This window comes from Pempheris klunzingeri, chromosome 11, assembly GCF_042242105.1.
Source record: "Pempheris klunzingeri isolate RE-2024b chromosome 11, fPemKlu1.hap1, whole genome shotgun sequence".
NCBI lineage: Eukaryota > Metazoa > Chordata > Actinopteri > Acropomatiformes > Pempheridae > Pempheris > Pempheris klunzingeri.
The window spans coordinates 9844541-9858412 of NC_092022.1; the positions used below are offsets into that span (position 1 = coordinate 9844541).

Genomic DNA, 13872 nt, shown 5'->3' on the forward strand with positions numbered 1-13872 from the left:
ATTGTCAATGCATGGGTTTATTAGACTTTCCTTTTAAACTGCTTCAATATACACAGAAATATAAGCAAATGCACTTACTAAGATATATTCAATAATATAGAAATAAGTGCACAATTCATTGTTGTAGTCAAAACTGGATGATGAGCCAGACAAAGCAGGAAACTGCACAAGATCCCCAGAAGTTCAGGGACCCCAAAAACTTGTACCACAACTGCAAACAGCGATTCATCGTTGTCCATAGTGTCAATGCCAAGCAATTTCTCTTCCCCTGTTGGGATCTTTAGTTTAAACTAAAGTCCCAGTCTTCTTTCCGTGCAGAATGGGATTTCACACGGCTATTGAACCATGCCTAATTTATTCATCATATGACTAGAAATGTGTGCTGGATCGCAGGCAAATGACTCTTTACCAAACCTGTTTAAAATCAGGAAGTTTTAAAACATAAAAAGAGGTGAAGGTGGGAGACAAAACAGACGAAGGAGGAGACAAACAGGTAGCACTTGTTCTGCTAATGCACAGTTTGCACTTTTATTGTTGCCTCATTCACTAAACAGTTCAATGGTGCAAGATTACCATACACAGAATTAGGATATCTGCATGACACATCTATGCTATACAGCGAATGGATTATAATTATTACAAATACAGTAAACATATTTACATTTTAATTCAAGCTCCATACAACACAGATATTTACAAAATAAGTATGAAAATGAAACCAGTCTGACAAATAATGTACAGTGTTAATGCCATGGTTTGTCTTTTTTCTTTTGGTGGACAAATTCAAAGGGAACGCAGTTAACTGATATTAATTGTCAGAGGGGAAGATGGAAAATATCATGGCTAGTCTACTTTGAAAGGCATCAACGGAAAAAAAAGAAGAAGTGTTGAGGTGAAGAAAGACACCAGCACAACAATATTATACTGTCATTTTAGATGTCACTAGCTACTTTCTATTATATTCCCTGATATTAGAAAAAATAAAATTAATTGTTTTGTTATAATTCAAGTGGCTGGCTAGCATGAGAAAGTGAGTAAATATTCTTCAAATCAAAAGCAGACTTCCACTCAAACCACTTTCTAATAAAGAGGAAGCACTAATGTAACTCACCTCCCCTGGAAAGATGCAGTGGGTTACATTTTAGTTCTCTTTTTTAATCCTTTTCTCTTTTTTGAATGATGGAAAAACACACATCTTCATAGTACATTCAACGCTCTCCCAGCTCGGGCCGGGAGAGGCTGCCACACCATCATTTGGTTTATTCCCAGTCGAACAACTAAACCGCACAGACTTTATTTGATCAGTTAGTTGAACCTTTTATTGATATGTGCAAAGAGCTGCAAACTAATATGTACATTGCAAACAATAAACACACAATCCAAAATAATATACCTCTGCAAAATAGTCACTGAAGTGAAAATGTTTGCTCTGACAGGCGTTCCTATCGATATGTATCTGAGCACACTGAGGTCAGTGTGAGGTTCTCTGCACTTTGAGCCTTGATCAGTGCATAGATGTTTTTTTTTTATTGTTGTTTCCAAAACATTTTCTCAGAGACTGTTTTTTGTGTCTCTGACCAGCAGGTTGGCTGACCGGAGGCCAGTGACGCTCCGCAGTTTTCATTCTCTCTGACTTCTGAGGCAAATGTTTTCTGTCTTTACATCAGCGAAAAATGAAGATACATGATGAAATAATCCCATTAAGACTTGTAACAGGCGATGCTACCTCTGTTTCCACACATTTAACCTTTCATATGCCACAGTGGGAGTGCTACTGGTTGGCTGACCAGAGTTTTTACTGCCCATCTGTACTTATCACAGTATCTGTAGAGACAGAGGCACCAAAAATGGGGCAGCTGTGTTATGACGTACAGAGCAAATATTTTCATTAAAAAATATCAGAAATAAAACCTTTGAGTATATGTCGTCCCTTTAATATCTTTCTTTCTAGTAAACCTTTTCGAGAAACAGCTATCCAGTGTAGCCTTAATATGTGCTCTCAGTGTTCCTGATACTCAGAGATAATCCTGGACCCAACCTGTGTGATCTTGCCTTCGTCTTGCTATAGATGTGTTAATGTGCAAAATAAGGTTAAACACCAATAAAGTTGGTTACAAATTAAGAAATAAATGCCCTCTGTTACATTTCATATAAAACTTCCCTATGAAATGATTAAAAGCATAATAGAAAAAAAAACAACAATGTTAATATTTTTAAAAAAAAGTCAACCCAGTGAGTTAGATGAGTTATGAGGTTTGAATTCAAGAATGCAAATAGAAAATGAACACGTGTTAACCTGCGTTGCTGCTGAACTTCATTTTCGAGCTTTCTATCATGACAGTGAGGGGAGTCACGGGGTCGACTGTCACCGTCAGTCCTGCAAGCTGTGAGCTAGCAGCTTCATCAATTAACTACTACTGGCGTCGAGACTAAAGCGTTGCAACTTCATTACGTCTTCCATTTCACCAGGGTTCGTTTTGTCTTCGGCATCACACACTCATGATGGTTGAACAAATTATTCGCACATGTTGAGACTCTCTCGAGGCTCAAACGTTTAGTGTAAGAAAAACGTCTAAGAGCTAGAGGAGCGGGGAGGAATGTCTTAAATGAGTTAACTATCACACTGATCCCAGAACAGACTGTATGTACAAATGGCGTCTGTCCTCCTCTTCCTCATCTTCTTAAAACCCTGTTTACTTTTTTTTTTTCTTGAGATGAAATAGCAAAAGGACAGGGACAGATATCTACTCCTGCAGGAACAATCCATCGTCATGTTTTCACTGCTGCGATATGAAATAATCGTACATTTTTGCACATTTCTTGAGTTAGCTTGTATTTTTGATGTTGACACAAATGCATGATCGTAAGTAATCACTCACTGACTGACGGCACTATCGGGGCTGGAGTTGGCTGTATGTACACGGACTGAGAGGTGGGACCTAAATATCACATGGATGACGATGACGATGGGAATCCAGTGCTGCCTCCACGTCTCGCTGGCACGTCTTTTCAGACTTAACATTTTGTTTCTAAGGACCATTTAGGGAGGCGGTGGAGGCAGCGGCCTGATGCAAATCTCATGAAGAGAGAAGAAAAACCTATGAATTCATTAGCAGCATTAGACCTTGAAGTAACTTGCTTTCTGTAACAGAACATAAACGGATACTTCACATGGAGATATTTAAATATTTTCCCTTCCTGGTTTCAACTGTAGGTCATCTGATTTGTTTTAATGCTTTTTTTTAACAAGTAAACCTGTCTTCTCCTGAGGACTGCTGCAGTTATCATGCGGGCATATTAATAATAAAAATTAAAACAAAAGAAACAACCAAAAAAATAATATAAAACTCTTATCTGGAGACAAATAACACTGATAGAGACGATTTTTACAGATGATTGGCAAACTGAAAATTTGTGGCCAGAAAGAACAGTTTCTGAAGAATCGTGCACACACAAGTAGACTATTACAACATGCTACTATTTAGGGAATGACAACAAAGCGGAACAAAATTAGACCCAAACATTGTCATTAAAAACAAAAACACAAAAAGCTGAGGAGGAGGAGGAGGAGGAGGAGGAGGAGGAGGGGAAGAGAAATAGAGAGGAAAAGAGGAGAGCTAAGTTGGCAGAGGGTCGTTGGAGGGAGAGGGGGAGGCAAATTCCTCTGGAACTGAAACTTTTAGTCGCATGAAAGGAGACTTAAGCCACAAGTCTACTTACAAGAGAAAACCGTCAAGAATCACAATGATTAATAAGTGTTAACACTTGGTATGTTCAAAGGCTTTCCGGAAGCCGTGTTCTGCTGCGTGTCGGTCGACTCACTCAGTTCTTCATTAGGCCACTGCGCCTCCTGGCCAGCTTGGATCTGTGGGAACGGGATTTCATGTTGTGATGAGACGAGAGTTTCTGAGGAAGGTGGAGCTGCTTCATGTTAAATGTGGTGTACGTGAAGCGTGTGTGTGTGTGTGTACCTTATCGTTCCTGCTAGCAGAGGGTTAAAAGCGTACAGCCAGTCGTTCATGTCTTTCTCGTTGTTGGCCTGCAGGAGGATTCCTCGATGTTTTGTGCACACAGCAAACGTGTTGGGAGTCTGAAAAGAAAACATCAAATATTTGCATGTGTCTTTAGGGGTTTCTGTCTGTTCATGAACTGCTTGAACAAACTTTTAGGTTGTTAAAGCAGATTAGCTAGTTTTTTTTTTGTTGCTGGCTACTCTTTTCCTCATGTGTGATAAACCTGATGCTGTGACTACAAATTAGAAGTTGAGATGCAGGAATACGCAGACGACTCCACACTCTACCTTGAGCATGGCCTGCTGGTCCTCGCTGTATTCCACCTGTGCCGTGGAGAGGTTGAGGACGCCCCGCTCCACTGGGTCCTTGTCGCTGTTGTAGATGAAGACGTAGGGCCGGCGCACGACCACAAAGTGCTTCAACCACGAGTTGGAGCGCGGCTCCATGAAGCTTAGGAAACCTTTCTTAGACACGACCGATCTGAAAAGTAAAAAGGATCAGCTAAAGCTTGTTTTTACAAAGTGTTTGTTTCTCTGCAGAGGAAAATTAGGGTTTGCTTCCAGCTGAAGCCACCCAGACTCAGGAGCTCAAATCAATTCAGATAATTTCTGCTTGGATTGGAAAACAGGATTATCTGTTTCTGTTTGGGTTGTGAGATGCATCTCATGTTTCTGAAATTACATCTCCGCACATAAACGTGAAAAAAGAAGAAAGGACTAAAATAGCAAAAGAGCAACCGTGTCAGAACTCACCCTGGCCTCATTTCTTCAATATCAGGCACCAAGTTGAGGAACTCGTTCTTTCCAGCCCGCGCTAGGTAGGAGGTCTCCAGAGTGGGAACCATCGGGAAGTTTTCATAGTCTGAGCAGGAGGGACTGGAGGCACGGGAGCTGTTCTCTGGAGTCCTTAGGAGCAAAGCGCACCAAGTTAGCATCATGGGGACAACCTGCTAATAACTTAAAGCCTACAATATTTTGTAAAGGCATTGATGGACAAAATATGTGAATTTAAAAAAATAAGTTTTACTTCTGGTCCATGGAGCTGCAGCGGGAGTCGGACAGAGAGGGGCAGGTGGAGGAGGGGGTGAGGGTGGCGCTGCTGAAGCTGGTCACTGATGGGTCACGTCCCATTGGTGAGATGTCAGACAGCTGAGGATAAGCAGAGCAAGAAATATGTTAAACACATTGTTTTATGTTTCGAAGGCAAACACAGATTATGATTAGGAAAGTGTGCTGCTGGTGTGAAAGTAACTATTGGTTAACAAAAAGTAGATTAGATTTAAATGAACCTTTAGTTACGTGAAGGGTCACTTGGCTATTTGCTACATCTTTACAAACAATGAGTACTGAGATAAAGACACCCTGGACATGTATAAGCTACTTTTAAAACTATTGAATCACTGACGTTGATTATATTAAACTGTACTTACATGCAATTGGATTGAGAAATGAATGATGATTTTAAGTTTCTTCATTTCATTACTCACCTTGCAGTCACTGATGCTGTTGACCACTTGGTTGTATTCGCTGTTGAAGGTGTGTGTCAGGAGGCGCAGGCACTACAAGAGAACAAAGATGAGGCTGAGCTGTCAGCAGCGGAGGAGAAGCAGCTGATACCAGCTGATAACTATGCAGCAAAGAGCGAATCATCGCTGTCAGGATCCCAGGATGTTGAATCTGCTCTCACCTTAGTAGCCAGCTCCTTCTCACGATCCACCAGGCTCTCGATGTCGGCAGAGTCGTAGCCGCTGCTCTCGCTGGGCGTGATGGCGCTTTCAAAGGTGGTGCTGGAGATCTGCGAGGAGATGGAGGTGGAGGTGGACAGGGTGCCCGAGCTCATGCTGGGGGACAGTGGCTCGCTAAGGGACTTGGTGGTCGGGGCTGTTCCCACTGGAGGCGCCTCTCCCAGCTTCTCCCTCAGCAGCAGCAGGTGACGGGTCTTCTCCACCTGGACGACAGACAGGGGCGGGGTTAGCCACAGGTTAAGTTTCCACCGTAGGAAGAAACTTTTTAAGAAGCAAAGTGGGTATTTTTCATTACAAAGGGACACAGCAGGGGGACAAGAGAAGGCTTTTACAGATCAAAAAGGAGAGGGATTTATTTTTTCTTTTACTTCAAGATTGCAGGTGAATGTGACCCACCTCGTGCAGCTGCTCCATTTTCTCCAGCTCCCATTGGTGCTCCAGGATGAGACTGTCTCCTCTGGGCCTCCAGCCAGCCAGGTTCTCCTCTCCACGCACATAAGCCACTGATGTGTCCAGGACCTTCCTCCTCCTCCGCTGCATCCCTGTTCAGGACAAAAACAGTCATTAAGACGAAGCTCTCAGAAGCGTCGTGATAAACCGGCAGCATTTTCTCCATGTTGTCGATTTTGAGTCTGCTCACCTGGGCTTCCAGTGTCAGACATCTTGCACAAGCTCAGCTCGTAGATACCAGTGACTCGATTGCTGTAATGACACAGAGGAGACTCTGTTTAAACAAACTTTACGGATATGACTAGATCCAGCTGTCTTTAATTTGGGTCATGGAGGTCTTACCAGTCAGGCGTTTTGGAGTATCCGCTCCCAAAGAGGTTCCTGAGGGAACGTGGAGGGGAGATCTTCGCGTCTCTGGAGTAGAAGACCATGCAGATGTCTTTGGTAATAATAGCAGGCTGGATGCAGTGGTCCAGCTGGGAAGAGGAGACACAGCGAGTGTGTTAGCTGTGTTGACACCCAGAAGGGTAAAATATAAAGCTGAGTGCAAAGTAGAGCACTGACTGACCTCCAGATATGCAGACAAGGTCATGTAGATCTTCTCTCCATATGGAGTGACTCGGTTTAGCAGGAGGGAGTTGTGCAGGGAGCTGTCCCACACTGCCTCGAAGCGATAGAAAGTCCTGAAGGGGAAAGCCAAAAAAAAAAAATCTTCAGTTATAAACAAAATTGCAAATGAACTCACAGTTTTATCGTCTTTAAAGTTCTAGTCAGTGCTTTACAAACAACAGTTTGTAGGGTCTGTGTGGAAACAGCAGAAGTGATTCAACTACAAGCAGACAAAGCAAACGCCTAATTTTGTAAATAACCACACAGAGAGCCAGATGTCATTGTTGATGACGTGAGAGGAACTGTGACAGATTAGGCCGTGAAAACGGTGCAGTGATTGAAGTGGACCTTGTGCTTATCCAGAGTCATGACAAGATGTGAGAAAACACACTGAGGTGAGAGCTGGACAACAGACACAACATGATCAGGAGCCACAGTAGTTAACAGAGCGTCAGGAATGTGCAGCGAACTGTGTTTGTGTGACAGCTGGCACAAACCTGAATGGTGGCGAGCAGAGGGCACCTAAAGCGAATATATCAGACTGCTTTATAGATGTATAAACCAAAAGGAATATGTTGATTTATTGCTATTTTACAGCACATTGTTTCAAGTGTCTGCCTGCTCTCTAATAGGGGTTACACTGTTCCCATCTTTGACAGCAGGGGGCAGTCTTACCCACAGACTTAGGGCTAGAACTGCCCTGTGGGTGCCTCTTTGGCCTTGGATGTTATCGACTCACTCAGCAAATAATCGCTGCGAGCAAAGCATTCATTTGGAATCTGGGTGCCACAGAAGATCAACATACCATAACACAAACTAATACAAAAAAAGGGGTTGCATTTGCATTTAAGATTGCCTTTACTCATCCATAAATAACTTGGAATGGGATTTGTTTTTGAAGATGCTAAATATTGATGGAAGTAAAGGCAGACCTAATGCAACATGCCAACAAAAAACACAAACTGTGGAAAACTTATTTCTATAAAATCTATGGGACTAAAGAGAAGCATAAAGATCTTTCGCAGAAGGAGCCTTATGTTCTCTGATCAATGGTACCTATCAATATCCTTATCAATAGAAAGCCTGAGCTCAATCAAGAGTCCAGCCGCAGCAGGAGGAAAAAGAGAGTGCACAGACAAAAAGAGAGAAGCATTGAGAGTCAGGCAACAGAGACAATGGAGAAAATTAACAGCAGTGAAAATGGAAATGCTCATGCAATGATTCCACTTTGCCTTCAGCAAATATAAAGACAAGGACACATAACACAGATAATGGCTGCTGTTTCTTAATTGCAACTGTTTTTAAGGAAAAGATACCACCTACAATATGAGGCAATAATTCGAACACAACCAAATAACTGAACTGACATTTAATGTGTAAAAAAATGTGTTTCAAGGTGCAAGGAACAAAACAAAAGCAGAAAGTCAGCAACAAACCTAGACCTTGAAATGTTGTGTCCTCTGAATATTTGTTGTTTATCGAATACAAACGGATTTAAGATAATCAGAGACTCAAAGTATGAGGGCATTTCAGCTACCTGTTGGAGTTGTGGGATGACTTGATGTTCTTGGCTGAAATTATGTTCAGGGACAGGACGGCATCAGCAGCACTATCGTCCACTTCAGCCTTGTTCCTGATACGACCTGGCGGGACACAGAGCAGCACAACACATCAACATCGTGCCATCACGAAAAACTGAAACTACTTCTTCTGACTGGATATAAATGCCTAGTTTAGGAACTCAGCCAGCAGATTAGTTTATCTTTATTGACACAATGTCCAGCAGGAAGACTCCAAACACACGCCTGCTTACTCGTGAGCCTGTCTGGATAAGAGTGTCAGCAGCTCAACGTCTAAAATCTGAAATGTAATTATTTCGCCCATCAGCTACAGATACAGTATAAACTGCTTAAAGAGAGAGGAAGCCTGAGGCGAAACAGGCACGACTCCACAGACTGGAATTAAGAGGGAGGAATATTTTCAGTGCTGCCTCACAAACTAAGCTTCCTTTAAGATAATAGATGGTGTTGTATCAACACTTCCTTCTCTGCTATTGTGAAACAGCAGTGTTTTGTGTATCTGGCATCCGTTTGCTTTAGAAAGGTAGGACTAGTACACCCTGAGGGAAGACTGCTCACCCACGACCAGCTCCCGAACGTCCTTCCAGTGGAGCTCGCTCCCCTTCTCGTGGATGAGAGTCACCGTGATCCTCCTCTGGATCCCCTGCAGCACAGATGACAGCAGCTTAGGATCAGAGTAGACACAGCTGGAGAAAAATTAAGCTTTTAAACGTTTATTCTAAAGAGGACATGTCATTTACTTGTTTACAATAGAGAAAGTATGATGCCTTCTTTGCTTTCATAAATTAAAATTGGATCAAATGAGTGACTAGTAATTGTAATTGTATAGATCTCCAGTACCTGGTGCAGTAGGTAGGTGCCATGGCAGGGCAGTCCTCCACTGTGGTCCACTACTGCTGGGATGTACCTGAGGAGGGATGACGGGGGGGACATTCACCATTTCAAATACGGCGCACTATGCTGGTTTAGAGTCAAACTTTTTAAATCTTTTCATGGATTTTAAAGTGACTTATTGTTATTATGCTGCCAAAAAACTCTGAGGCTTTCAAAACTTGCAACTTTCATTTTTATGAGCCTGTCATATTAAGTGTTTAATGTATTTGTGGCCATGGCTTTTATCCAGTAGGTACATGCACTGAACATGTAGTTCATGTAAAATAAATCTTTTTTTAAAAAAAATAAAAAGAGGTGTTATTTCACTATATAAATATGGCCCATGTTGGAACACATAGGTGTCTGTGTACATAATGCTTTAATCTGTCTTAATCTATCTTCTCTTATTATGTTTTAATTGTTTTCATATTTTCCTCACCAGTTATAATGTACAGTTATATGTGCTTTTTTTTGAAGCATATAAATCTATTTGGTCAAAAAATACTAGTATTAGTAAGAGTACTTTGGCATAAATCTGAGATCTTACATCATGTGTGTTTTTAAAATCAAACATAAAGGACATGAAGTATTTGCTGCTATGTGTGAATGTGAGCTCAACATGCAGTCACTCACTCTCCAGTGGGCTCCAGCTCACTGATCTCAAACCAGACCAGCAGGTCGTACTTGCTGACACACTGACCCAGGTTGGACTTGGTGATGGTGTTTAACTTGGTGGCTGGAACTGATACACACACACACAGAAACACACTTAAGATGGGTATTTAAAAAAAAGGACTTTTCTTTTCTTTCAGAGGCGACGAATGAAAATAAAGGATAGGTATTAACTATATAACTTGGATTTTCATAAATTCATGATTCATAAATAGAGGCAGCGTATGTGCAGAGAACACAGTGCTGACTCTGGATACTGAACCATTAGCCCTCACACACACACACACACACACACACACACACTGTAATGCCTATATTTAAAAGGCTGTGTTAATCATCAAGAAAATTAGTACTGAAAAAAGCTAGAAACAGTTGCACATAGTGAGATGCCATGATGAGCTAAATCACAGATTACACCACCACTGACAGCACCCTGCTGTCTGACACATCAGGATTAAGTTCCTGTTGAAACAGGCTAATCTCTGAGGCACACAGCTACATTCATTCATGTTTGATACAGTTAAAATGAACTTTATTCCTGATGAAAACCACTGTAATTGGACAGCAGCTGAACCTAAAGGCTTACGCCTCTGGATTCTGTTTTGTGCTGTGAATGCCATGTCAGTGATCCTCTATGATTATGATGAATATTCCTTTTATTATTTGGCTTACGTTCAGCATATGCGGCAGATTTACCTGGAGGTGTCAGCTCAGTTTGTAAGCGACAGGGGAGGGTTGGACTGAGCTGACTGGACCTAAATAGACCTGCAGCGAGGAGCAGCACACATTACCACTGCAGAGCTTTATCGCGCTACTGCCTGCAGTCACACAGCACCACGAGAGCAAAGCACAGCACTAGTCTAATCACTACAACACAGGTGCATCTAATGCGTGGTCTGTTAGCTTCTACGGTGTCCACTGTACCAACCATGGTGCCTGGGCACAGTTAGCACAAGGTCATTTGGCACTGGGAGGAACGGGAAGTGTGAGAGTTGGTCAGCCTCGTCCTCCAGACTGGCCACAGCGGAGGAGGCCAGGGCGTTGGCGTGCTCGGACAGCGTGTCCAGCACTTTGCCGTTCACATAGCCGCTCATCAGGTAGCGGACCAACTCTATCTTACGGGTATGGTCTGGGGTTTCAATGCATGATATTGTACGAATGGCGAGAAATATTGGAGGGGACGTGTGAAGTAGGACATGTGGAAGTGGGAGGGCAGGTATGGGTAAGAAGGATTATGGATCGTGGGAGAATGATTAAATAAGAGACAAAAAATCCAAAGGAAGCGAGAAATGAAAGAAAAATGGAAGGAAAAATGAGGCATGCTGTTTTAACAAAAACAAAATGAAGAAATATGCTGAAGTGAGGGTAACAGGTCCAGAACATATTGCTGTTGTACTGTGTGGTGTGACAACATTATAATCCTCACCTGGCTTGGAAAGAGGCATGGGAATAGGATAGTATTTCCTTGATGGTGTTGGAGGACTGTTGGAATAAATGTGCAATTAATTTAAATAATAATTTAAATGAAATATTGTGCATCAAATATTTTGCATCTCCACAGAACATTCTTAAATCACACCACCAACCTGATGAGGTCCTGGCCATGAAGATGCAGCGGGTGCTGCTGGTAGTGGCCAAACACTTCAAACACGATGGGTTTGGTCTTGACGTACTCAATGAAGGACTCTGTGACCTCGACTGAAATCTGCTCCAACAGTGAAAGAACAGCGTTGTCAAAATCAAACAGGTGCATGAAGTACAGCATGTTTGTTTGTGTGTGTGTACTCACGTTCTGGACGTGGTAAAAGCCCAGAGGAGCTCCTTTGCCGGTGTTCTTCAGAGGTTCGGTGGAAAAAGCCTCATCATGACGATGCAGGAAACTAAAGAAACACGAATGAGTGTCAGTGGGTCACATTTATTTGTAAACAAGATGATGATGCTTCTACAAAAGACTAAATGTCATTAAGTTCAGTATTTCAAAGATAAAGTTATATCAATCATCTAATGGATTTTGATTTAATCAATGAACTCAAATAAGATTTTAAGAGTCGCAAATTTCATGTAAGTTTCATGTAAGACTATTTTTACAGCAATGTCCTACTACAGTTAGCACTCTGCCTTAACAGATATAAGACACAACGTGGGGCACATACAATTGCACAGCTTCCAGAAACTACTTATGCAAATTGTGGACTCACTTGAACTGGCAGAAGATATCCGCGTACTCGGGCGGGATGCCGCTGGCCTGGAGCACAGTAACACGGAAGGTAAAGATGCTGCCAACCTCCAGCTGGCCTGCCAGCCCGTCACCGAGACTCAGCTTGGTCTCTGCGATGTTACCCAGCTTGAGGTCTGGAGGAAGCCACAGGGGGAAAGTTAGGAGGACTTGCGCTGTGATTTATTGAAAATGACCTGCGACTGAACCTCCAATTGTGCTTTGTATAATCTGCATCTGAATTCTAAGCTCTGCACAACATAATAAGACTTGTTTCTGCACATTATCAAGTTACACATTCCTTCACAAAGTAAGAAAAACTGCATCAGGCTGATTTCCATAACTATACATTTGCATTCAACAGGACCATCTGCCAAGTGTGTTTCCCATTGGGCGGAGAGGTCGAAATTTACGAGTGGAGAGGTGAAGGTCTGGCAGCCGTACCCATGTCATTGATTCTGCTGATCTCCTCTGAGGGTGTGATGACCTCTGAACTCTGACCCTGACCCTCCACAATGCGCAGCTCTTCCAGGGACAAGCCGGAGCGGGTCATGACCGTGGAGGGAAAGTCATTCTGATTGGACAAAAAGGAGACAGATGCAAGAGGAGAGGGAGGAAGACATTAGCATAAAGCTTATAGAGAGAAAGGGAATCCGGAAACCTCCACCTGGGTGAACCATGGCATTTCTATCTTAATGTGCATTAGTGGATGAATAAGGGTAACGGCTGAAAATGATATTTACTGTCTTATGTTTATTTGGTTTTGAAAAATGTATAGGAAATTAATAAACAGTGCAAAAACACAACTTTCTCTGCTTGCCTCATGCTTTAACCAATATGTTACACACCCACTCTCTCTCACTCACACAGAAAATAGTGTGTCTTTAAAGTTTGTAAGTACTTTAATCCAATTCAGGGCTTACCTTTTTGAAGTATTCATTATCAAAGGAAATCTTGGCGGTTCCTGACTGTCTAACTCCTGACCCGTAGTCTGGGGCCTCCTCGTCAGCTACAAAGAAAGAAACCATCCTCTGATCAGGATCTATCACTGACGCAGCCGACTAAAACTGCCAAAACACATCAAAAGGAATACACGGAGAATCTCTGGGAATTTTATCAGATTTGTGTCTAGGAGGGCTCTTCAAAACATTTCCATACTGTGTTTTCAGCTGCTGTACCACACATTAAAATGATAATGTTTATCTGAAAGTTTGAGAAATAACTAAAATAAAACAATCTGCTCTACAAGCATAACATCAGGATGTAACATGTGCATGTAGGGCCCAACAGTCTTGCTCATTAGAGAATCTCATTAATTACTCACCAGCTATAGCCTGAACCCCCACGCGCAGGAAACCACGCACCTCGCCCTTCTCTGTTACTATGGCAACACGGTGCACCAGTGGTACAGGGTACAGCAGGTTGCTCAGGTACACAAAAGCTCTGAGAGTAAACAGGAGGAGAGAGACATGAAAACCTGACTCTGGTGCAGCGTGGAGCAACTGCTGCAATCTTTGGATCAAGAATGACATTAACACTGTGTTCATTATGGTAGTGAATGCTGTTTTGTTACATAACTGCTGTGCCATCTCTTGCATTTAATTAAGTCTACTGAGAAGGAATTAGATATCCACAGTCACATGGAGGCATTTTCTGGCAGCTCTACATTATCTACAGACGGACAAATAAGTCTTTCCATTGGTTTCAACATATTAT

The 13872-nt window shown here is 42.3% G+C and overlaps 1 protein-coding gene across 1 annotated transcript in view; it reads right to left on the reverse strand.

Annotated features, from left to right (window-relative positions):
• Window positions 1-508: 508 nt before the first annotated feature.
• Window positions 509-13872, reverse strand: part of kif1b (kinesin family member 1B) — a 56202-nt gene continuing 42838 nt past the window's right edge. The window contains exons 27-48 of the mRNA XM_070839665.1: window positions 13481-13599; window positions 13080-13165; window positions 12601-12730; window positions 12140-12293; window positions 11731-11821; window positions 11528-11646; window positions 11368-11423; window positions 9903-10011; window positions 9237-9303; window positions 8955-9039; window positions 8354-8459; window positions 6776-6890; window positions 6550-6683; window positions 6398-6459; window positions 6154-6299; window positions 5700-5960; window positions 5500-5571; window positions 5040-5161; window positions 4766-4918; window positions 4301-4493; window positions 3972-4090; window positions 509-3865 (exon numbers count right to left, since the gene is read on the reverse strand). Of these exons, the coding sequence (XP_070695766.1) occupies window positions 3823-3865; window positions 3972-4090; window positions 4301-4493; window positions 4766-4918; window positions 5040-5161; window positions 5500-5571; window positions 5700-5960; window positions 6154-6299; window positions 6398-6459; window positions 6550-6683; window positions 6776-6890; window positions 8354-8459; window positions 8955-9039; window positions 9237-9303; window positions 9903-10011; window positions 11368-11423; window positions 11528-11646; window positions 11731-11821; window positions 12140-12293; window positions 12601-12730; window positions 13080-13165; window positions 13481-13599 (2542 nt within the window). The 3' untranslated portion in view covers window positions 509-3822. The remainder of the gene's footprint in view (window positions 3866-3971; window positions 4091-4300; window positions 4494-4765; window positions 4919-5039; window positions 5162-5499; window positions 5572-5699; window positions 5961-6153; window positions 6300-6397; window positions 6460-6549; window positions 6684-6775; window positions 6891-8353; window positions 8460-8954; window positions 9040-9236; window positions 9304-9902; window positions 10012-11367; window positions 11424-11527; window positions 11647-11730; window positions 11822-12139; window positions 12294-12600; window positions 12731-13079; window positions 13166-13480; window positions 13600-13872) is intronic.